Genomic DNA, 26340 nt, shown 5'->3' on the forward strand with positions numbered 1-26340 from the left:
ATTGCAGCAGAAAGCAACAGAACTCTCTGACTGACATCAGATTGTTACTAGCATCGTGCTTGAGTGCCTCAACTTTTCTTCTTTGTTCTGCTTCCCATCCCTTCCAAAAATTGAAAAATGTCTGTTTCTTAAGAAATTTTTTCAAGTCAAGTAGTGCTGACTCTTCGCCCGTGGTATCACATTCTGTAAGCACAGAGGTATGTAAGTGTTGACTTTTCTTCTTTGTAAGAGTCCTTGCCTTGACTCTACTTGTCTGCTAGTGCTCTAGCTTCTTGACTATGCTTTAGGCTTCCTCATTATCAGAATTAAAAAAGAAATTCTTAATGCTTTCTTGCACCTCCTGAAATAATACCTTTTACACGTCTTGCATTAAGCAGTTTAAAGTTTGTAATAGGCAACTTTAAATACTCTAACTGTCAATTAATTATATACATTTTTGTTGCCATTTAGAAGTTTGAAGAAAATGTTTATCAGTAGCCTGCTATCATTCTCACATAGTGATTTCTAAATGATTTACAATGTGGATGGAATTTGTCTTCTTACTGCTTTCAGGGCATGGTATCTTAAATCATTCTTTTCATCAATTTTATGTGAACTTGAAAAGAATCTTCCTTCCCGGGCTGTTATAATTAGTCTACTGTGATTTTATTCCTAGGTACAAAATTATTTTAGATTTTATTAGCTTTAGGTTTTATCTGTGGAAGTGGTTGAACAGACTGCATTTGAAATGATAGTTTTAAGTTTTATTTCTTGAAAAGCAATGGCAAAGTAGTTATGTGTTGAGTGAACACCTGCTAAATTGCCTGGTTAGTCTGTGTTTTAATTGCCTTTTTATTGTTTATTCTTTAAATCAAACTTTCTTAACTAGCTGTGTGGTTCTAGTTTATTGTCAGATTATTATACAGTGAATTAAGTTTATACAAGGTGTTTTAGTTGCGTGGCTTGTCTAATGAAATTAAAGCGATTTTGTTTGTTGCTTCCAACATCTTGCAATTACCCCATCAGAGATCATAATCAGGAAAGCGCAGACGATGGAGAGGAAAAATATGTGTTCTATACATGTTGGATTATGGTGAGATTTGCCTTACAGTGTAAAGGCAGAGTTACCCTGGGGATTACCACCTACAATCTAGGAAGGATTATAAAAATTTCCAGTTAAGGTATTTGGAAATACATTACTTTGTGGAACCGAAGAAAAATTTTGGAAAGGAGATGAGACAGTGCCAAAGAAAAGCTGGCATTAGTTTTGGTGTGTCTGCTGGATAATGCAAATCTTGAGGGATTCTGTTCTGTTACTGCTGTAGTGCCAAAGTTTTTCCCCCTGTTGGAGTTACAGAATGCACTATGGAAGTGATAAAATAAATTAAATGTCTGGAATGTGAGTGATTTTTAAAAGTGATGTGTATTCGGGTGGGGGGAGGTGATAATTCTACTAGAGAGAGTCCGTAGTTTGTTTTTCTGATTTCTTGCACATTTAGTCTTCTGTTCTCTCTCTTCTTTTCTCTCCATGTCCATCCTGTCTCCTGAAATTACTAAGATACAGCTAATTAACTCAAAGCAGTTCACAGGAAAGACTGAAGTAATATGGCATATTTCAAAGTCTTCTGTTCTTCTGAACAAGATTTTTTTTCCTTCTAAATGCAGATTAATAAAGCGTGCACTACAAGAGGAACAAGGAAAAGGATTTTAGTGAAAGTATCCTGATCCTGAAAAAGTCAGGAAGGGCTTCAAGCCCATCTTGGACTTCAGAACACTTCACAACTTTGTGGTAAAAGAAAAATTTTAAATAGAGCCTTTGGACTTATTTATTTCATCCTTATTTGGAGAGCAGCATTATTTTATTTTATTTTATTTTATTTTATTTTATTTTATTTTATTTTAGGCAAGAAAATTGTATGTGTAATTAGGCTACCTTTCAAAGTAAAACATACGTGGGTTTTAGGGTTTTTTGTAGGTGCTTAATATATACTCAAAGTATCATAGGTAGTTGGATGGCTTGTGTGTTTTTCTTCATGTGTTCTTTATCCCTTGTGACATTGTGTTTGCCTTCACTGTGAGTGATGTTTTTCCAGTGTTTGTGTATCTTCAATTGGTTCATTGGATTGTAGAGTAGAATGTCTTTCCCAGGACCAATATTGTGTCTAAAAGTGTTTTGAAAGTAAAAGTGGCTTGTGTTTTGTTCTTTTCATATTTTTACCTCTTATATGGTGGCTCACTAGCACCAATAATAAGTTGTTGTTGTTTTTTTTTCTTTTCACCTACAAACCTCACACAAGATAGATTTCAGTTGTCGACAAAGACATACACAGTGAATATAAACGTATTTGCCTTGTCTGTCTTTAGTAACAAAACAACTTTATTTTACTGCATTAACTTTTAAGGTCTTTTTATTTGTGAAAATCAGCCTGTTTATGTACTATGTGTTCCTCCAAAGTTACAGCGTTACAGTTATTGGAGAAATGAAATTTTCTCCCAGTAGATGAAAATTACATTTTGATTGAACATCATTCCTTATGCAGTCACCCATAAATATAATGTCTTATGCTGTCTTTTCAGAAAATGGCTACAGATGTGATTTCTGAAATGACAAGAAAATAGAACATCTTAATGTTTTAGGTAAAACAGATGGTATTTTTGTTTTAGGCGAAACTCCTCTCAGAGTGAAAGCAACTTAATTGGTGACAAGACTCTTAGGGTCAGCCAAATTATGTACAGTTTTTGTATCTGTTTCTTATTATTGCTTTAGTATCAAAGGTTTTAGAATAGTTGGAAAGGAGTACTTATCCTTATTGCTATTTTCTGTTATGTACTGGAAATAGTTGTAAGATTTTTCAGGACTATTTAAAAGTTACAAAATTGCATGTTGATTCTACTTTGGTTATATTTTGGCTTTTAGAAGTGCTTTTCCCGTTCCTGAAATAAGCAGTTGTACTTTTGAAAGTTAACACTTCAATTTATAATGTTGAATTGCAACTGTAAGTAGTATCTGCAGGGATAATATCTGATAACATTTATGGTACTCTTTTGTTTCCATACCACTGAGCTTTGAGCAGATTTCATGGTCAGGTGCCTAGAAAGAGCACAGTATTATGAATGGTCTGGACCAAGCATCAAGGGCTTATTCTAGTTCCACCGCTGTCACTAACTAGCATCTTTTTCTTTGAAAATTTAATTCTAGTCTCTACATGTGTTGGGAGAGAGGGGGGCTCAAGTAGGTGATTCCTAGGGTCACATCCAGCTAACATTGACTTTCTTGTCTGTTTTTTTTTTTTTTAGTGTTTTTTTAATGTTTATTTATTTTTGAGAGAGAGACAGAGCATGAGAGGCAGAGGGGCAGAGAGAGAAGGAGTCACAGAATCCGAAGCAGGCTCTAGGCTCTGAGCTGTCAGCACAGAGCCAACACGGGGCTTGAACTCACTGACTGTGAGATAGTGACCTAAGCTGAAGTTGGACGCTTAACCAACTGAGCCACCCAGGCACCCCTCTTGTCTGATTTTTTAAAACATAAATCGTATATGAAGCATTCATTTGGGCAAACACCAGGAAAGGAAGTTTTTGGGTAGAAAACTCAATTCTGGAAATTAAGCACATTTGTCCAATTAACGAGGACATAGGAAACTATTTTCCAGAATATCTCCACTATTGCAAGTTGGTGACTTATTATGGCAGTTCCCTTCCTACCACCTCTTAGAAAAATTAAGTACGGACTGAGGGAACAGCACGTGTTGGCCCTGTAGCAGCTCAGGAAGGTTAGCCTCATTTTCACCTCAAAGAAACCCCTTTGAACCACAGTCCTGCCATTGGAGGTGGTTAGAGGGTTCTTAGGTGTAGGCTTTTCACTGGGATGGATACAGAGCTCTGATGAAGCAGCATTCCGAGAGCTTTGGGGACATGGGGACTCTGATAGGACTCCGAGTGCTACAGATGACGCAGCTGTATTTCTAGCACGTACACTTTGAGCGTCTTTCCCCTCCCTGGAGAGAAACAGGACTGCCTTCTGCAGTCAGCGGGAGTTGGATTGCTTGAGTTTCAATCCTGGCTCTGTCACTTAAATGGCTATGTGCCCACGAGCAGGAGGATACCAAACCACTCCTGCACATCTGTAAAATAGTCCTGATTCTAGGACTTCATAAGTTAGTTGTGAAACTGAAAGGAGTTAATTCAAGTAAAGTACATACTGAGTGTGAGGCAGTGTTCTAAACGCAAATTAAGTGCAGCTGTTGGTGTTATCACTATTATTGTTATCGTTACCATTATATCTGAGAAACCCTCCACCACCTGCCAAGTCAAATTGACTTTGGGTTAAAAATAGCAAAAATATTTCTTTAAGGTACAGTGCTGTTTCTGATTTACTGCTTTGTCGATTAGTATCACAAACAAGCATAATTCTCAAAGTAATTATTTCCTACAGTATAGCTTTCTAGAATATTTGCTTAACAATATCACAGACTTTTCATTGAAACTAAGAACTTTTGTTGGTAATATTTTGTGGAATTCTTGGATTTGAGATAGAAGGGTTTCTCAGAAATTAAATACTTAGTAGACAATAGCAATTTTAGGTCCTGCTGTCGTCATATTGTTTCTTGAAAGACTGCTTTACATTTGGATTCACTCACATATTCAGTGCACTTGTAGACTTTCCTTTTGAATCCTGTCCTTGGGCAGATGACTGTTCATAGGATGATAGATTCAGAATATTTTTTGTCCATAAATTTTAAGAAAGTTATTTCTCCTAAATATAGGAAAAAATGGTGAAATAATCATGTGTTAGGAAGATCAGGTAACATTTATACACTATTATATTCAAGTATGATCCTTATTACTGAGAAAAAGAGTGTTCTGTTCCTTAGTGTTCAATTTTTTTGCCTCTTAGATGAGACTATGTTTGTTACTTAATCACCTGGAAGCTTTCAGAAAACATCAATTTTTAAATTTTTCTTCTTACAAACATAAATTCCATTATCTGGTAATTGAAGAGAAGAAAGACTTACATAGTTTCTAGAGAAATTTTTATGGGGAAAACAGTTAAGTATTTGCCTGAGAAGGCCTCATTTATAAGATTAGAAAGATGTTTAAACTGGGAGGCCTTGGAACTTACATGAAAAATCTTGGGCATGTGTGCATTTCTCCAGTGAGTGGGGTCTGTTTAAGGTTTTCAAAGATTAGAAAATAAATATAATTTTTAAAAAGCTGGGAATAACCACCTTAGTCTCTGCAAGGGACTGTCAGTCATTTGCTTCTCACAAAGTACAGGTTTGGGGTTTTCCTTATTTGCTTTCTCAGTAGTGTTTGCTGTGGCCACCTGTGCTAGGACGGTGGGATTGGGCCACATCAGGCCTGGTGGTCAGTGGATGAGGATGTGGGAGGACATCTTCCATGGGAGAGAGGGTCAGACCGCTGGATATACTTCATTGCAGTCTTTTCCTTGGGCCCAGTTCCAAAGACCCCAAGTTCTTCTCATTGCTCTTTGCCCACCCCCACCCTGCCCTACTTTCCAGACCTCAAGATTTTCTTTATTTTGCTTGGTGGTACAAAGTCTCATTCTTTGTGAAACCAGAGTTTAGCCTTCATTTTCAAGAGGAATAGTGTAACCTGGTGTTAGTTTCCTATTGTGCTGTAACAAATTACCACAAACTCAGTCTCTTAAAAAAGCACTCATTTACTGTCTTACACACAGTGCTGGAGATCCGAAGTCCAGAGTCCGTTTCATGGGCCTCACGAAGTGTTGGCAGGGCTGGTTCCTGCCACAGGCTCCAAGGGGAGGATCTCTTTCTTTGCCTTGTTAATCTTCTGCAGGCCGCCTGCGTTCCTTGGCCGGTGACCCCTTTCACACATATTCCAGCTTCTTCCCGCTTCTGTTGTCATGTGGCCTTCTTCTCAGTTGGACCTTCCTCTGTCTCTCTAATAAGGACCCTTGTGATTATTTTGGGCTCAGTTGGATAATTCAGGAAATCTCACCATCCCAAGGTGTTTAATTGAATTGCATCTGCAAAGTGTCTTTTGCCATATAAGTTATTCATAGGTTCTGGGGATTCGGATGTGGACATCTTGGGGGAGGGGAGTATAAGTGTTCTGCCTGTCATACTTTTGAAACCTAATTTTTGTATTTCCAGGGAATAAGTGGATTCTGAGTTTGGGATAATTAATTTCAGGGCATCAAAATAAATCTATGTAGATGTATCTCAGGCACCTCAAATTCAAGAAGCCTGAACCTGGATTTACCACCTTCACCTTGAAAGCTCCTCCCACTACCCAGGTGGTAGTTGAATTCTTCATTAATGGCACCACCATATCTATCCCACCCTAACTGAAAACCAGGAATTGTGGTAGATGGTTTTTCTGGTTTTACTCAGCCTTCTGCAAGGACTCCAAAAAATTTTACTGACACATTATCCTGCCTGCTTCTCAGATTTGTTCTTTTTGCATTTCTACTACTTTTGTAACTTAGGTCTTCACCTTTCCTACCTGGGCTGTTATGGCCACTTGCTTGGTCTTCCTGCTTTTAATCTTGACTCCTTAAATTATTCCTCTACCTAGCAACTAGAAATATCTATTCAAAATGAATCTGACCATGTTAAACCTTTTAGTCACTCCCTATAACTAATTGGGTCTGTGCACCTTATAATGATTTAAATATACCCACTCCTCACTGTGACTTAGTGATTTAGTTCCCCTTCTAGCTCATATATTGATATTTTAGAAGTTCACCTTACTGTGTAGATTTTAGTGGTGTTGGATGGCTTGTATGTCCTGAAAATAACATCCTTTTTCTTGTATCTGTGCTTTTATCCTTAGAATTTTTCTACCTAGATTGTATTTCCCTACTTTTCCTTTACCTGGCTATCCCTCCCCTGCCCCATGTTTAAAAAGGTTCTTGTTTATGTTGTTGTTGTATTTTTCTAATTACTTAAAAAATACATACTTGATGTAGAAAATGGTTTTACATCCAAAGTATTAGGAAGTAGTTGCAGAATATTCACTAATAATACCAGAATCTAGAGGAAGTACCTTGTTAATAATGTAAGTTTTCTTTTGTTGAATATACTCTGTTGTTAAATATATCTGTGGAATTTGTAATTTCAAATACTTCTCCTTTCAGAATTTCATTCAGTTTAGTCTTGATGTATTCAGTTTCTGTGGTGAAATTGTTTATCTTTTCATCTCTTTATTCATATTTTCATCTTTACTTGGACGTATTAATAATTATTTTAAAGTCTTTTCAGTTAACTCCCTTATCTGGATCATGTGTGGTTCTAATTCTTTTGTCTTTTTCTCCTTGGTGTTTAATCATGTGGCTCTGTCTTTTGGATGTCTTGAAATTTTATATCAAGTAGTAGACACTTACATAGGCTCCAGAAAATATCTTCTTCTAGGAAGCATTCAGTCGTCCTCCAATCAAGCACTATGCTAAACTGAGGCTAATTTATATCTCGTTTGTCTAGCTCTCCAAGTTTTCAACTGATAGTCTAGTATATTCTATACCTGGTGGGTTCTAAAATGTCATGAGATGTCTCTGCTCTACTTTTCATAAGTTTTCTGTTTAGGCTGTAAGCCTCCCTTTCTGTGCAGCACCCCAGCGTTTGGCACATGAACCGATGAGAAAGCCAAATGTACACTTGAAGCCTCCTAAGCTCCGGCTAAGTGCTTTTTGGCCTCTCTGTTCCCACCGTGATCCTCCTCTAGGCTTTTCATGGAACTCAGCCTTTCCCAGTGCTGAGAATTGGCATGTCCCAGGGTAAAAATGGCTAGAGAATGAAGCTCACTTCTCTGAAGTTCTTTTCTCTCCTCAGCAGTTCCTGTTGCTTTCAAGCAGATGATTACCATATTTATCTGGGTTTTCTAGTTGGCCATAGAATTGAGAGCTCTTGTCTGTCAGCTACTCCATCTCTCCTAGAAGCTGAAGCAACATTTATATTCCAACTTAAATTTGATAGTTGGAAAATGTTCACTTTTTCTACTTGGCTGTTTATGTTGCTATTGATTTTGTAAGAGCACTTTACAAATTTTCCAAATTTGATTTTCTGTTTTTTATTATTCTTTAATCTTATTTTTAAGATAGAAAATGCTTAAGCTTTTGTTATCAACTCTGCTAGCCTTTCACTTAGCTTTTTTTTTTTTTTTTTTTTTTTACTGTTAGGGTTACAGAGACCTCTGTGCCACAAATGATACATTTGTTTTTTTTTTTTTCTACTAATCTTGTCATTGTTTACATTTCTCAATTTTTTAAATCTAGAATCAGTCCTGGCATATTGCTTTAGTGTGTCTGTTTAACGATTTTGTCTTGCCTGTCTATTATTATAGGTAAATTACAGAATTTTCTTGCCCTCTTTTTCCCAACAGGAGGATTTCAGTGGGATTTTGGTTAGCAACACGTAAGATTCATGAATTAATTTTGGGGAAGTTGGTTGGTTTTTGTTTTTTGTGTTTTGTTTTTTTAATTTTTCCCTCCTAAAATAAATGTCTCTCCATGTGTTCATTTTTATGTCTCAGTAAAGTTTTATAATTTTCTGTATATGCGGTCATTTTGTATAAAGCTAATTTCCTATTTTGTATATTCTCCCGATTAATTCTTAATCATCCTGCCACCTTTTTGTGTGTGTCACAGGATGCCCTGTGCATACTTTTGTCTTATTACTTACCCTATTATATTGAACTTAACAGTTTCTTTTCCTTTTTTTTTTTTTTTAATATAATTTTTTGTCAAATAGGCTAACATACAGTGTGTAAAGTGTGCTCTTGGATTTGGGGGTAGATTCCCATGGTTCATTGCCTGCACACAACACCCAGTGCTCATCCCAGCAAGTGCCATCCTCAATGCCCATCACCCATTTTCTCTCTCTTCTCTTAGATTATAGATCCTTCCAGGACAGGGGCTATGTATTCACATTCTTAAGTTTATAACTACACATACCAAGAGATATCCTTCTGTCCTTTTTTTCTTGCGTTTTAATTTATCCATATTCCATGTGGTTAACCCCTTGGTACATGGATGTATTGTATGCACCTGTGCATTTATTTCTACCCCCCCCCCCCCCCCCCCCCCCCACCGACCCTGGTCGTCTGAACTCTTGTTTCAAGGTAGATCTGTGTTATCACATTTGTGGTCTTGTTAATTTCTGTCATTTAGATTTTTATATGCCTTACACAGAAAAGCATTTAAGGCAGCTCAGTGACCTGGGTTAATTAAAACATTCACTCCACCATCCAGTGTGATTCATGTACCAGAGTCCTTGGTCAGGACGCCAGGAGGATTTTGTAAGGAAAACGAGAGATTTAATCGCTATTGAGATTCCACTTTGTGCCAGGTCTGAGCTATGTGATTTTCCAAACATTTTATCTTTTAACCCTAATAAGAGTCTTGTCTACTGATTTTATAGATGAGGATATTAAGGCTTGGAGAAATGAAATAACTTGCTCAGGCTTCTCAAATTCTAAGTGCCATTGTGGGGTTTTCAGCTTGAATATGTTTCATTCCAGAACCCAGGAATCATAGAACTGTGTGATTTTTGAAGAACTGACATGTATCAAAAAGGGTCCTTTTGTTTTTAATATCTTGATTCCCCCCCCTTCCCCCCAGTGGCTAATATGGTAAGCATTGTGTTTTAAACCCAGAAAACTAGGTGGACTATATCAAAAAGGCTTCAAGTCTAGAAATTAAAATTTCTTTTTTTTTTTTTTTTTAAATTGTTTTTATTTTTTTTCAACGTTTATTTATTTTTGGGACAGAGAGAGACAGAGCATGAACGGGGGAGGGGCAGAGAGAGAGGGAGACACAGAATCGGAAACAGGCTCCAGGCTCTGAGCCATCAGCCCAGAGCCCGACGCGGGGCTCGAACTCACAGACCGCGAGATCGTGACCTGGCTGAAGTCGGACGCTCAACCGACTGCGCCACCCAGGCGCCCCTAGAAATTAAAATTTCTATGAACCTATAAATCTATATATTTCCACATTCAGAAAATAATGTAGGGGCGCCTGGGTGGCGCAGTCGGTTGAGCGTCCGACTTCAGCCAGGTCACGATCTCGCGGTCTGTGAGTTCGAGCCCCGCGTCGGGCTCTGGGCTGATGGCTCAGAGCCTGGAGCCTGTTTCCGATTCTGTGTCTCCCTCTCTCTCTGCCCCTCCCCCGTTCATGCTCTGTCTCTCTCTGTCCCAAAAATAAATAAACGTTGAAAAAAAAAACAGAAAATAATGTAAGTTTACTACTTTTCTTTAGATTACACTCCACTAATGAGGCTACTTAGAGAAGATGTATATATTCTTATTTGAAATGAATTTTTTACTCTGCTGTCATTGATTAATCAGACCGAACTTTAGTCTGCTTTATTCTTAACTTTCTCTGTAATCTTGGATCTGTCATTTCCCGTCTTTGCAAAGAGGTTAATTATATAGCTTGTTGACTTTAAAATCATTTTTTTATGGAATTGAAGTAATAGAAGTGAAAATGATCTGATAAACCTCTAAAGCCCCACACTGGTAGGAATCATTTATAAATGATATATTCTCCTAGTGGGATTTCTGTGCATTACTCATTTATCAACTATTTATTGAATGTTATTCTGTGTCAGGTACTACACTAGGCACATGAAGCTACAATGATTGTTCATATAACCTAGTGTTTGCTTAATTGGTTTTAAACTGTATTTAAAGGAGACTTGCAAATACTTCTCATTTGTGTCTACCTTACGCAGTCATAAATATACATAATGCTTTTTAAATGTTTTCCTTGAATATTGTTTTGGTTACCTCACATAGTGAAGTTATAAGATGAGCTCCTTAGTGTATAGTGCAAGATTTTTTTCTGTTCCAATGTTCCAGTTTATAAATTTACTTTCACAAATATACTGAAATATAAATAGCTTTTTGTTCATCCTGAGCTTTCTGAAGAGAGAGGCTCCATGGGGATCTTGGGCATCGGTGAGGAGAGAAAGTTCTTCACATATGAATTTGGAACTAAGGGAATCTCCACATGAAACCTCAGTTGTCAGAAAGGTGCTTATAAGCTTATCCTGTGAGTAAAATGGTTAAAAAGATGGCTAGGGAGGTAAGGCCAGGTTTTGAGCCTTGTTGTGACACTTTTCACTGGGTCAGTGTTGGCAAAATACCTAGCCTCGATGACCCTCAGTTTCCTACCTGTCCAGTGGGAAGGATGAAAGGCTGTGCCTTACAGGTTGCCCGTACAGTCCTGAGGACTGGGCCCCGCATACAAGAAGCAAACTAAGAGATAGCTCCAGGGTCACTCTGACTAAGGACATGCTCCTTCCACTCTACCCTTCATCCAATCCTAGAAGGAAGCCCGAATGGTCCTAATCTATTGTTCATGTGGGCACTGATTAGATTTGCCTTAAAGAGAGGACTTGGATTTCCCCACGTGTCTTTCTTATCATGACATGAATCATTTCTACAAAAGGGGTGAAGGAATTCTAAATATACTCCTCCTCAATAGTCTTCAAGGACAGAACCATGTGTACAGTGGAATTCTAGTTCTCCCATAAAATGATTCCCAGTTTGACATGAGCATGCAGATGTCTTCATTTTTCTCCATTCCTTTTTCTCTCAAAGTAGATCATAATCTGTCATCTAATTGGGTTGGCAGGTACCATATGAATGCTTTGTTATCATGAGGTGAGGGTTGTTCCTTTTATATGGAGAATTGGGATACTTGCTGTAACCCCAAGTAAGTTAAGGGGGCTTAGTATCCTAGTGAGAACTAGGAGTCTGGATGGGACTTGGTGATAGGTGATGGAAAGCGAATGTAAACGTGGGGACAAGTGGGGGGGGGGGCGGGAAATGTTCTGAGCTTCCTGTACAGTTACTTCCAAGATGAAATAGAAATTAACTGTCCTAATTTTTAAGATATAAATGTTACTGTTTTCTTTGGTTAGCGTGGATCAAGTATTACTAATTTTTAATAACTGAGTTTGACATTTAGGATATTGAAACCTGTTGGTTTTATTCACAACTGATGGGTTTAAGTGAACTCATATTTAGGGATGTTGGCAGTATAACAAATGTTTGACCCACCAAATATGATAATGAAAATTAACATTTAGGAGCGCCTGGGTGACTCAGTTGGTTAAGAGTCCAAGTCTTGATTACGGCTCAGGTCATGATCTTATGGCTCTGTGAGGTCGGGCTCTGTGCAGACAGCCTGCTTGGGATTCTATCTCCCCCTCTCTTTGCCCCTCCCCAAAGCGTGCTCACACTCTTTCTCAAAATAAATAAATAAACTTTTTTTAAAAAGTTAAAAAAAAGAAAATGAATATTTAGTTAATTTTTGATTGTGTACTTATTTCCAAAGGAAATATAATTCATTTATGATTATACTTTCTCTGTACTCTACTTAAAATGTATGTAGATAGGAGTTTGTGTGTGTATATTAGGTAAATTTGTGCTGTGATATACTTGAAAAACATGGTGTGGATTTCTAATTATGTTAAAAAATTATTTTCTTTGTTCAGCATTATACTCATATACTCTACACATGTAGTTTTTGAATAGATTCCTGGCATGATAATCATATAATCATTCAGTACAGTAGAAACATCATTATGATCAAATACTAATTAGCTACTAAAACAAAACAAAACAGAACTTAGTTCCCAGCTTATTGTAAAAAGCAGTTTAATAGTGTACAAAACCACGTGTATGGTTAAAACTATTATTTGCTTTAAATGTGAATCATTTTCTCCCCTATGGGCAATGGGAAGGAATCAGTGTTCTGGATGCTTATTACCTAATTTATTGCTTGGGCACATGTCACAATTTATTATTCAAAGCCTTTATGACCAGCTCTATGTAATGGAGCATCCAAAGGACTTGCCAGTAGGAATTCCAGGTTCAGTACCTGGATGTGCTTCAGGGCTTCTACAAAATTAGGAAGCTGGCCTGAGTCTTTAGACCATGTCTTAGAGTTCTTCACATACTACCTCTGAGCCTCTGGTAACATGGTGTTCAGCAGTAAATCACTCATTTCCAGGATGATGGTTTGAACATCTTTGGTGCTGAGGTTGGGTGATCCTCAACTGTTTTACTTCCCCAATGCACCTTAGGAATATGGTATTGTCTTTCTGTAACAATGAATCCTGGCAGCTGTGATTCTCCACATGGGTTTGTGATGGAACAAGTCAGGTGACATGTAAGCAACAGCTAGTAGAGGGCAGTGGGAGGGTACAAATAGGTTGACAGATCACTCAGGTAAGTCTGTTTAGCATACCTCTCAAAGGGGCGTTACCCTTGCTATCCTTTAGAGTTGCTTCTGTGGATAAAGTAGGGTTCTACCTAGTGCCTCTAAGCTTCAGTGTCCTTTGTAAATATGTTTTTGACTACATGGCTTTAGTCTGTCTTCTCTCATATACATATGGTATCACTGAACATAAGTGATGTAAGTTAGCTTGTGTGATCCTGATACATACTATAAGCGCCATTCTTATTGCTGTTATTGTCACTTTGGGCATCTCAGAATATTATTTCTATCATAAGTGCTTCCCCTGATAAACCATTTATGAGTCAAACATATTATAGATTTTATGCTACATCCTCTTTCTTTTTTTGTGTGTTTTCCTGTTGTCCTTCACTTTAGTTTTGACCGCTGTGGGCATTAATTTTGTTTCTCAAGTGATTGGCAATGCAGTTGAAATACACAGGGCACATGTAGGATAAAATAGCACTACAAGGCTTTCTGATGCACTAGGTACACAAAACTAGTTTGTTTCTACCATCTCTGATGTAGCTACTATGAGTCAGTGGGTGTGGGATTGCTATCTGACCATTCAGTTCTGTGTTCCTGCATTTACAGAATTGCATAGGAAACCAAAATATTTCAGATCATGAAAATATTCACTAATAAATCAGAGAGTTACATTATTCAAGCATCCTCTCTTGAAATACCTTTTGATTTACTTGAATCTAATATGATTCAAATTGATTATAAAGTAAAATCATAAATCTTTCAAAGGCTGTGTATTTCATGTCTGTGACATGATGGTATAGAATGTTTCTGCTCACAGGCAAAGCCATGAAACAGTGGGGATCTGCCAGAGTTACACAGCTGAGAAAATCAAGTATGCTAGATACTCCAACGAAGAATTCTTTCAATATCAAAGAAATGAGAGAGGACTTTAGGAAAAATGATGAAGTCCTTGAATATTTTTTACAAATGTAGTTTTGTTTAAAACCACCCTATAAAAATTAAATGTAACATGAAGGATGTCATAATGTGCTAATATAAAATATTGTTGGAAGAAGTCTGCCAGAAACTCCAGTTCACTCATTATTTTTGTTCCTTCTAAGAAATGCATATAGTTGCAAATATTACCTAACCTTACCTTAATAGTTTATATTGTCCTTTTTCTAGCTAGTTGCAATCAAACCTTTTTCTAGCACTGTTTATTATAAAATTTTAGCCCCTATTTTAAGTGGACTCACTTCAGATTATCTTTTTACCAGAACTAACGTCTTGGATAATAAGGGTCCCCAATATATACAATATATGTGTGAATTAATGTGATTTTGCATGGATAGCCATAAATTTTTGCTGTGTTTTAGTGGTCTAATAGGAATGTCAGAATTTTAATTTAAATTAATTGTGACTAAAATACCAATAGGCAATGTATGGGGTTTTTTACTCAGTGAGATTAGTAGGCAGGGATCAGGATATTAGTTGTATCAAGCTGATTATTTTAGAAGGACTAATAAAGCCATGTTGTATATAGGTCATTTTCTGGGCCATGGAAATAACTTTATTATAGTTCTTTTAATGTCTTCCATTTGTATAGCACTTTATTCTTAGAAAGTGAATCATTATTTCGTTACCCTTTGTACTGTGTTCTTTGTGATGAAACTGCGTGTCCTCCAGAAATTTTACCAGAATGTTCCTTATAAGTCTTCTCTGTGTGTTTGACTCTATGACTGTCTATGAGCTGAGTCCTTACACATAGTGTGAGAGAAGTAAAAATATTTTTAAGACCTAAGAAGTGAAACGGCTGTTTTTGCAGGTATCTTGTCATCTGTAATCCTTCAGAACAAGACCGAAACTCGGTGGTCTCCGTCTATGTGAGTTCCCCCACAGCACAAGTGTCTTCCGCTTCGGGAAAGCCAGTGGAAATTCAAATGAGCGCAGTTTGGGATACAGCAAGTATTATTTCACAGACAGCCTATGAGGTACGTTTGCCGTGGAGCTTGTATACGTGCCCCCTTGAGCTGTCAAACTGATGTGTGTGAAGTGGTTAAAGTTGTAAATACCGGAGGATTTAACTGGCCAGTTAAGTGACACTAAAGGAAAATAGATCCTGGAGCGCCTGGGTGGCTCAGTCAGTTAAGCATCTGACTCTTGATGTTGGCTCAGGTGATGATCTCACAGTTAACGAGATCGAGCTCATGTTGGCTCTGTGCTGACAGTGCGGAGCCTGCTCGGGATTCTCTCTCTCTCTCTCTCTCTCTCTCTCTCCCCCCCTCCCTCCCTCCCTCTCCTCTTTCAGTCTATCCCCTCCCCTGCTCATGCTCTCCCTCTCAAAATAAACTTTAAAAATAAACTTTAAAAATAAATGAATAAAGGAAAATAGATCCTGTGTTTCCTGAAATACTGATATCTTTGTTACTGTGTATACTGTATGTTATTATTAGTGTATGTTATTAGCATGTATTGCATATCTCTATAAATATCATAATGTTTTCCTGAAGTAATGAAGTAATCATTACTCATAAAATTGTGAGTTTTTGCATTTAACTCAATTTTTTTCTTATATTTATTTTTGAGAGACAGAGACAGAGCACAAGTCGGGAAGGGGCAGAGAGAGAATGAGACACAGAATCTGAAGCAGGCTTCAGGCTCTGAGTTTTCAGCACAGAGCCTGATGTGAGGCTCAAACTCATGAACCATGAGATCATGACCTAAGCCAAAGTTGGACGCTTAACTGACAGACCCACCCAGGCGCCCCTGTTTAGCTCAGTTTAATGATAGTTATGCATATGGAAATTGAGATAAATAGCCATTTGTCTCAGAAAAGCATACTACCAGCTTTTCATTGCAAAGATGACACAACACACCATGAAAGAGAAAGACTTCCTAAAATAGAAGAAGGTGCTTTTTTTCTGAAATATAACAATGGAAAATTGGGGCTCAAGTAACAGATGTTTTTGGTAAAAAATTTTCAAAGTAATATTAACCTGAACTTTTCACTAGAAAGTATCAATATTTGGTGTCTGGAGTGTAGTTTAAACCATGTACTTCTGAAGACACAACCATAAGCTAGGAACTCTAAATGAAAATTACTTTGCTTGTTAAGAGCCATTGCTGGCTGCTTTCATAAATTCATAATCCTTAAGGTAAAAAGGAAAAGTATAAAAGAAGCTTTGGTCAGATGTTACAGGAAGCACCCTGTCTAGAAAACGAAACGAGCTCCTGGAAGGCAGGGGTCATGTCTTGCAGTGTGCACATCCTTTGTGCTTGTGCATTGTCTGCTAGACCCCAGGCATTCGATGACTGCTGTTAACATGTTTAATATTTATAGTATTGTGTTTACCGTGTTTATTTTTAATGTACTTGAATATCATAGTATTATAAAAAAGATTCCTGGTAATTAGGGAAAATCATTGTTCACAGTAAGCCCTTACCTTCATGGAGAATTTTGTCCTCTGGGCATCTATTAAGAGCACTGTAGGACAATTGAGGATGCTCATATAATTTCATATATTGAATGAAAGCATAATGCCCTTGATAGTTCTACCACTGTGAAGTTTGTAGAATAGTGTTAGATGATTTTGAAAATATTGTAGTTTTTTGTTTTTATTAGACTTATAAATGCTTTTCTTTCAGTAGATTACATTTCTTAAAAAAATCTCTCATCTGCCTTTTAAAGATCTCTTTTCTAGTACAGATACCACCATTGGGAATGAAAGTGTATACAATTGTGGAATCAGCAAATTCAGATCCACATTTAGCTGAGTATGTCCTGTATAATGGTAACATCAAAGATAAAGGAATTTTCAACATGAAGAATGTAAAAAGTGCTGAGGAAGCTATAACTCTAGAGAACTCCTTTCTTAAACTTCAGTTTGGTCCATCTGGGCTTATGGAGGTATGTTCTGAATAGTTTCCAAATTCATGGAAGGCTTATCACTTTTATTATAATATGTGCAGACTGGGTATGCAAAGGGAGAAAAGTTGACCCAAACACTCTTGGGGAAAAGGATGCATGAGCAATATATATCTCATTTTTGTGTTCCACTATGGCCACTTTTTCCTAAAGGGTGTGGTCTGTGGGTGGTGCTGATTTGTGAATTGTTTGTTACTGGTCCACAAGATAAGTATAGAGGCTATATCTGTTTAGAAATGTTTGTGGAAACTTCGAAAGCACCGTGACACAGTAAATTTATGCCTGTTGAATCTAATAATAAAAAAATGCAAGTGTATGTTTGGTATGTCACTTTAAATGTAATTTTTGTAGTAATTCACTTTTATCGTACCCCACAAAGATATTGGTCCATGCATATTGGAGATAAAAAATAAACCTGTTCCTTTGTGCAGAAAGTTTGAGAAACACTGGTCCAGATCTCTTTGTGTATCTCTTTCTTCCTTGAGGAAGGGAGTTCTGACTTTTTGTTTCTATTGTGAAAGTTTTAAATTCTAAGTATAAAATATAAAAGTATACTTTTTTTTTTTTTTTTTTTTTTTAAATTTTTTTTTCAACGTTTATTTATTTTTGGGACAGAGAGAGACAGAGCATGAACGGGGGAGGGGCAGAGAGAGAGGGAGACACAGAATCGGAAACAGGCTCCAGGCTCTGAGCCATCAGCCCAGAGTCTGACGCGGGGCTCGAACTCCCGGACCGCGAGATCGTGACCTGGCTGAAGTCGGACGCTTAACCGACTGCGCCACCCAGGCGCCCCAAAAGTATACTTTTAAGTATAAAATTTTGGTTTTTCCTCCAAGAATTATAACATTAGAGTCTATTAGCATTTTTCAGTCTATCCTGAGGTTTTTTTGTTTTGTTTTTAATCAACCGACACATGGAACCCAATACAACATCATTAATATCTTCATAGTGAGTTGCCTTTAAACATTTTTTTTATCCTTAGGAAATGATAAATAAAGAAGATGGTAAGCGGCATGAAGTAAAAGTACAATTTTCATGGTATGGAACGACGAGTAAAAAGGATAAAAGTGGTGCCTACCTCTTCTTACCTGATGGGGAAGCCAAGGTAAGTGCCAATGAGCTGAGCAGTGAACGAGCACTGATTGAAAGAATAATGAAGAAAAAAATAAGTGCATCTCATTATCTTGTCATCTATTAGGCATAGATGAGTTGGCTCCACTATGATATTTTCTTACTGACATTTGGTAATTTGTAGTCGAATGTTAGGTAAACAAATAATTTTTGCAGGGTTGGAATCCATGAAGATGCTACAATGAACAGTTGTTCTGCATGCATAGAAGTTACATTTGAGGGGCGCCTGGGTGGCTTAGTCGGTTAAGCGGCCGACTTCGCCTCAGGTCACGATCTCGCGGTCCATGAGTTCGAGCCCCGCGTTGGGCTCTGTGCTGACTGCTCAGAGCCTGGAGCCTGTTTCAGATTCTGTGTCTCCCTCACTCTCTCTGACCCTCCCCTGTTCATGCTCTGTCTTTTTCTGTCTCAAAAATAAATAAACGTTAAAAAAGAAGTTACATTTGATTTAGGGTTCAAGTGCTCTTATACTGGTATATACATAAGTGGCATGGTATATATCCAGAGACCAATTATCTAGCCATACAGGAAAAGTAAATTGCCCCCTGGCCATTTATCTCCTTAACTGCTAGCACTTTAAAAAACAAAAACAAAAAAATTCCCCTATCCTTGACTGTAAAGGTAATATATGCAAATTTTGACACATTTTTGAAAACACAGAAAACTGAAGAGAACAATAAAATTTACCAACTATTTCCACGGCCGTGCAAACCAGGGCCAACATTTTGATGTGTTTTTTATTGTCTTATGCACAGCCCTTTCTCCCCCATTTTCAAGTGTGGTCTTACTACATGTACATATTTTATTTTTCATTGTCATAGTGCTCACAATCTGACGGTATGTTCTTTGAAAACAATTTTAATATGTACTGTTGTGATTAAAAACTTAGAGATATAAGATGATTAAAGTCTGAGGGTATAATGTCTAACATGGTCAGTATAGTACATAATACTGTATTGTGTAATAAGCCGAGAGTAGAACTTAAATGTTCTTACACACACACAGACACACACACGTGTGTGTCTGTGTGTGTGTATCTGTGTGTGTGTGTGTGTATATATATATATATATGACAAAAAGGAATTTCCTATTGTTGCATATGTAGATTTTCTCTCAGTACTTCACTACTGTGGCATTGTGATAAGCCTTCTTTGTAACATTCTTTTTATGCAGTGTTGATTATTTCCTGAGAATAACTTTCTAGAAGAGTCATTTTGTGTCAGTGGATGAGGCCTTTAAGACTTGATATGTACCACTTCTCTGTCCCCTATAAAGACTGCATAAATATTCACTCCCACCAACGTTTTTGAGAGTAACTCTAATATACCATGCCAAGCACTGAGAATCAGCCATTTAAAAGCTTTACGTACAGTAATAGGTAAAAAATATTTCACTGATGAGATTTTATGGTTATTAGGAAGGCTAAACGTTATATATTTGTCTCTCATATCTCTTTTGTGACTCCCTATGTAAGTTTTTGACCATTGTTCTACTGGTATGACTTAAGGATCTGTAAGCATTCTTTTTTTAATTTTTAAGTTTATTTATTTATTTTGAGAGAGAGTGGGAGAGGGACAGAGAGAGAGGGAGAGAGAGAGAAAATCCCAAACAGGCTCCATGCCGTCAGTGCAGAGCCTGATGTGGGGCTCGAACTCACGAACCGTGAGATCATGACCTGAGCCGAGACCAAGAGTCAGGTGCTTAACCAACTGAGCCACTCAGGCACTATGTAAGCGCCTTTATATATGGTAAAAGTTAATCCTTTTTCCTATTTATTGCAAAATTTTCCATCAGTGTGTCATTGAACTTAATTATTTTGTGTTGTTATAGTTTTTTTAATTTTGGGGTAGTCCTGTATGTTTTTTTCTTTACAGCATCTTTTTTTGTCTGTTTTTTGCTTTTCTACTTCTACAGGTTTTCTCCACTTCATGATAAGTTAAAGATTCTCCATATTTTGTTGTCTAGAGACCTATCTCCCGCAAAAATTGTTGTACAATTTATTTATTTTAATTTATTTTTGTTTGTTTTCCTACAGTTTAGAAGAGCCTGCTAACCAACATCAAATAATAGGTTTTATAGGGTAGCACTGGCAACCTGAAGGATTCTAGTTGTTTGTTGTTGTTTGTTTTGATTTTTTTTTAAATCAGTGAGGAATTAAAGGTAAACCATAGCTCATAGTAGCTGTTCCAGGATGGGCAGTGGAGCCTAAGTAGAAGCTGTGTCAGTGTGTTTTCTCTTGACAGCTTTTGTCATTGGACAGGAATTTTGTTTTTATTGACTGTTCTCATGCTTAAGAAAGGAAAGTAGCTGTACTTACAGAATATTATATATGGCCAATAGGGACTAATTTATTTAAAATTATTCTCTCTTTAAATAGCTCTAATATTAAATAAAAAGACCAAGGGAATTATTGTATGTTTACAAAGAGAAAATAAAAGAACACCAGCAAGGAGGCAGCAGGGTGCATCAGAAAAAGGCAGGAGCCAGAAATCCCCGTGCCAGGTTTCCTCTGCTTCCATTACTTTCTAGGTATATGGGAAAATTAGGTCCAAGAACTTTGTGAATGCTAAAGCATTGTATTAATTTCAAAATATTTTTCTGTAGCCAGAGAGGTACATTGCACTGTCCTGAAAATCTGATGCTGCTTAGGTAGCTCATATTGTAAGCCTCACTCTTCATGACCTTGTTGAGCTTGTATAGCCTGTAGTGCTCAAGAAATTAGAATTCTTTATAAATGCTTTCCATTTGTTCCTATGTCACCGAAGTTACTTGTTTTATTCCCAGTTTTTTCTTGACACTAGATTCTAAATAATGAAAACTAAACCAGTAGTTGCCGTAGTTTTTTCAAGTTTGTAAATTTGTGTTATATTCTGCTAGCTTTTCCTAGTGAAAGGGCAGTATGTTTTATAGAGTAGTAAACCTAACTGTGATTACATGGTGTTTGTGAATCCTGCTTTCTGTTTGCTTAGATGACTCCCTGTGGCCATCCTTACCACCTGTCCTGACCCCTGAACATTAGGGGCCATGGTTCTAATAAATGTTTGCCTGGGAAAATGTCAGTGCTGTAGAATGAGTGGTATTTCTAATAAATCACCAATGGACAATATAGAAGGATTTTAATTAGAAATTTTTATAGCTGGGAGGGAATGTTTGTAGATTATCTAGGCCAATCAGGTTGTAAACATTTTTATTATTTTCTGTTTTTAGTACTTTTTATGTAAGGAAAAACCTTACAGTAAAGTTTTATAGTTTGTGCATATTCTTTTTTTTTTTTTTTTTTTTTTTTAATTTTTTTTTTTTTTTTTTCAACGTTTATTTTTGGGACAGAGAGAGACAGAGCATGAACGGGGGAGGGGCAGAGAGAGAGGGAGACACAGAATCGGAAACAGGCTCCAGGCTCTGAGCCATCAGCCCAGAGCCTGACGCGGGGCTCGAACTCCCAGACCGCGAGATCGTGACCTGGCTGAAGTCGGACGCTCAACCGACTGCGCCACCCAGGCGCCCCAGTTTGTGCATATTCTGATACCTTGTAAGGTTTGGTTTTCACTCGAAATTGCAGATTATCAGGTGTTAAGTATTTGCCATTTTGGAAATTATAATAAACATTTCTTCGAAAAGTTAAAAGCCAAAATTTTTTCTTAAAAATGTCATTTCCTCCTCAGCCTTATGTTTACACAACACTACCCTTTGTCAGAGTGCAACATGGAAGGTTTTATTCGGACGTGACTTGCTTTTTTGAACGTGTTACCCATACAGTCCGACTGTACAACATACAGGGTAAGAAAACAGAGAAGCACAATTGTGAAACATGTATACTGGTTCTTGAGTTTTGTTTGTCGTTTTTAATCAATTAGCAAGTGGTTTCTGAAGATATAATCTTTCTAAATTTGCCATCATTCTTATTGTGTTTTTTAAAAATATAACACTTCCCTTTGATAATCAAAAATGGTAAATCTTTTAACTCTCTGCATCTACATATTCTTTTTTCCTGTGTATCTTTTCTATCATAATATGTGTCCCAGCCATGAGTTCATTAATTGGAAACTTTATTTCTAAGATCTAAAAAATGTTATTTTTATTTTATTTTACAAAATGGAAATTATATCAAATATGGCTTTCAGTTAGTGGATCACTGACTGCCTCTGACATACACACACACCCCACATATGGCCTGCCTTAAATATGGAAGGTATTGCAATAGCAAGTATTACTGGAATTTAACTTTCTTTTAAGAAAAGTGTTCATTACTAGTTCTTTTTATTCACAACTCTTTAGCTGGTAGAGTATAAAATCAGGCGATTGTTTATTGCTTTTAGGACAGTACTGAATAGCATCTTTATCAACCAAGCAATAGTAAGTGGGCTTCTAATCCTTTTAGGGACTTAACCACGGGCATCGGACTGGTCCTTCCCTAGCATTTGGGTGTAGCTATGATTCCCAGATAACCTCAATAAGAGCTGCACATTTATGTTGGTTGATGTTGAATTCACCAGTTTTAGAATGGAGTACTTTTCTAACCACAAATGTAATCCTAATAACCAGACCACTAACCATGGTATCAACTGTCTTAGAAAAGGACCTCATAAAAATGCCACTTTAGGTGTTTCTTTGCTATTAGCTATGCTGAAAAAGTTAGGAAAGGAAAAATTGTTTCCCTGAATCTTTTTTTTTTTAATGTTTATTTATATTTTTTGAGAAAGAGAGTGTGAGCGGAGGACAGGCAGAGAGAGAGGAGACACAGAATCTGAAGCAGGCTCCAGGCTCTGAGCTGTCAGCCCAGAGCCTGACGTGGGGCTCAAACTCAGGAACAGTGAGATCATGACCTGAGCAGAAGAAGTCAGATGCTTAACCAACTGAGCTGCCCAGGCACCCCTCCCTGAGTCTTTATACCAGTAAATAATAAAGCATTTTAAAGCTAATGATAAAATATATGGACACGCACTGTTTACTTTTTAGGTAATGTGGGGAAGCAAAGGGTACTTTGTTCAGGGAATGTTCGCTTTGCTACCTGTAAGAAAGTTCATAGTTCTGAAGTAATCTTTTATTGAGTTTTCTCAGCTCTCTAGTAAGTCACAGTCTTTTTGCCCCATCCCTTTCTACTCTTAAAAACAATTTTTTTTAATTCTTATTTATTTTTGAGAGAAAGAGAGAGAATGCGCATGAGCAGGGGAGAGGTGGAGAGGGAGACACAGAATCTGAAGCAGGCTCCAGGCTCCAACTGTCAGCACAGAGCCTGACACAGGGCTTGAACCGACAAACCATGAGATCATGACCGAGCTGAAGTCAGAGGCTTAACCAACTGAGCCACCAGGTGCCCCAAGGGCAACTCTACTCTTGCATAAGCTATTGTTCAACATCTCTGAGAGCTCTAAAATTACACTTTCAGCTATGACCAAAGGTGTCATTGTATGGGTGAAAATGGCATCATCACACAGAAGATCTGCTTATCTGCTTTTAGATTTGCTTACAGCTGTTGCTTTTAATGGAAAATGTCTTCCTTGAGTACAACATGGCACCCACTGTGGCACAGACCTGTTTATCAAGTGTGGTTCAGCATTGGTTTTCATCAGTTAATACTTAGGGATAGCTATGTCTCAGAGTTAATGCTGAAGCAGCTCACCAGAGAATTCCAACTTCTCAATCAAGTATATTTGCCTAATTGCTTTTGCTTTTCTTTAATTGAGTCAGTCACCGTCACTGCAGCTTCACAGTTTTTGCAGGTTGTCCAGGGGATCTAGATCTCATCACAGAGGATGGTTTCTGTAAATTAAAGGGCCCTCTTTGGCTACTGAGACCATAAGCTTAGTTTGCCATCATATCCCAGTGGTTGATTTGGAAATTAATAGGCTCTGACTTGTCTGTTTACTCATTCCAACAAACATGTATTTATCAGACCCTAAATCCCTTTCTTTTCTCCTCTTCCTTTCTCCCCTCCTGAGTAGTCCAAAATGCCCAGTGGCGGCTGATTCATAGCCCCTTAGCAGAACCAGGAACCACCAAGATTTAGCTGATTCCCAGCCCTCCAAGGTGACAGTGCCGGCTCTCTGATTAGTCAGTTAAGAAACAGAAGTTTTTCTCAACTGGGCACTTGGAATATTAACATAACAAAAAATAATAATAATAAAAAAAGAAGAACACAGACCTCAGATTGCCTCTGGATGTGACAGTGGGTGGAATAAACAGGCTGAAGCATTTGTATTAGAGTTTTGTAGCTTGAGAGCAGAAAGCTTCAGAAGTTTGTGGGAAATGACAGATAAATACGTTAGGTATAATGTGAAGTTAACTTAGAGTGCTTTTCCAGATGAGTTTTACTGTTCTTGCCTGGATTGAACCTGAAACCAGCGTATGTAACTATTCGAAGTGACATAGCAATCTTTCTTTTTGCTCTCTCAAGCCCAGAGCATTTATTTTTTTTTTTTTTCCCAACATGAAAGTACTTGGTGGGAGATGAAGATACCAGCTCACCTGAAAGGCTTTCATCCAAAATATACATCCTTCTAATGTCCGTATCTCAGCCTCTCTCAACAAATCTCCTTCTTGGAAAAAAAATAAGCCTAGGTGTGGAGAGAGCCTTTTTTCAGTGGCCTTCTTGACCCACGTCGTCTGTCCTTTGTGTGAAGGGTCGGGTTGTTGGCATCCTGGCTCATTGGGTTTTAATTAAATCACTAATCGAAACCTAAGGAAGAGATGTGAAGTCTTCAGGGTGTTTGGATCTCAGGGAGTTCAAAGTGCCTGAAAGGGGTCTGGTAATGCCACACCAAAGCAGCAATACTAAGAAATACTTGAAAGTTCTTTGGTGTTTTGAACTTTGGCCTCACAGCACCTGGGTGATTGATCAAAATACGTGCAAAGAAAACGTCAGCCAATTTCCATGCTTTTGTAGATCAGCTTTTGTTTAATATTTCTTAAAATAACAAAAATACCTACTTTCAAGTTTAACTTATTAATCTATCTTTGGATATATGCTAATTTTGCCCCCATTAAACTGACCAGATGTAGTTTATTTGGATGAGTATTAATGAATAGAGCCTGTTTGTTGTTAGTACCAAATTTATGAGCCAGAAAAAAAAAATGGGGTTTGGGGGAGAGAAACTATTAATATTTTATGATTAGATACTATAATTGTGTTAGGTTACTAAACCATTAATTATGCAGAAGATTTTATTCTCAGCAATAAGTGTAAAGAAACAAAGAGTTGATATTATGAATTATCTATCTTTATTGAATGTCTATTTGTATTAAATCCTTCAAATTTGGTTTATTTGAAATGTTCTTTTAAAAAACTAAAGTAATGCAATCCTGATAAAATATCCTTAAATTCCTCAATCTCTGTTTTAGTTGCTCTTTGACCCTTTTCTCCTCAAAGTAACTTTTGGCCCAAATTAAGCTTTAAGAGAAAACAAAATGAGGAATAAATCAAACAGCACTTTCCAAATTATAAAAACCATGTGGTCATTACTGATTTCACAACAAACTGAGTTGGGAGGCATGGGTTCAACCAACTTTGTTTCTTTTCTTGGTTTTATATTTAAGTTTTAATTTCTCTATTTGCGTTCTCTCCAGGTTCTGAAAATGGTAGGAGGTACAGTGCAGCTTAAAGTTCTCTCTTAACATCATTTAAACTATCGAAAAACACGGTGTGTTTCTTTTCATTATTGTTCAGACATTACATTCAAAAAGGTTCAAGAAATAATCAATTAGAGGAAATCTTGTGCTCACTAGCGTTAAAAGCTCTACAAGATCAGAGAGATTTGAGAGATTGCTGATGAAACATAATGCTTTACCTTTTATCAGGTTAAGTAAGAAATCCATTTGGTAGCACCCATAATTTAATGAAATGCCCTTTTGGAGCCTTTTTTTATTTTTCCCCAAAGATTATTTAGTTGGTAGAAAATAACATTTTTCTGGAGGAAAATGTGGGAGAAGTGAGGATTAATTTTTCTTGTACTGTAATCATCTTCCATTCAATTGAAACTTTAAGTGTTACTAAATAGACTACTTTAGCTTTTTTTGTTAATCTTGAATTGGAAGATAGAATGTGATACAAGCTGAAGTCCCTGTATCCCCTCATGTTATATTTGATATTGTGCCATCACAATAAGCACACACCTTGCGGTGG

At 37.2% G+C, this 26340-nt stretch overlaps 1 protein-coding gene across 1 annotated transcript in view; it reads left to right on the forward strand.

The window, feature by feature from the left end:
- The window catches only part of MAN2A1 (mannosidase alpha class 2A member 1), a 167300-nt gene that overhangs the window by 100574 nt on the left and 40386 nt on the right, over positions 1–26340 (forward strand). Inside the window, exons 13-16 of the mRNA XM_045500567.1 lie at positions 14994–15159; positions 16857–17075; positions 18076–18198; positions 21884–21998. Coding sequence (XP_045356523.1) covers positions 14994–15159; positions 16857–17075; positions 18076–18198; positions 21884–21998 — 623 coding nt within the window. The remainder of the gene's footprint in view (positions 1–14993; positions 15160–16856; positions 17076–18075; positions 18199–21883; positions 21999–26340) is intronic.

This window comes from Leopardus geoffroyi, chromosome A1 (assembly GCF_018350155.1).
Source record: "Leopardus geoffroyi isolate Oge1 chromosome A1, O.geoffroyi_Oge1_pat1.0, whole genome shotgun sequence".
NCBI classification, from domain to species: Eukaryota; Metazoa; Chordata; class Mammalia; order Carnivora; family Felidae; genus Leopardus; species Leopardus geoffroyi.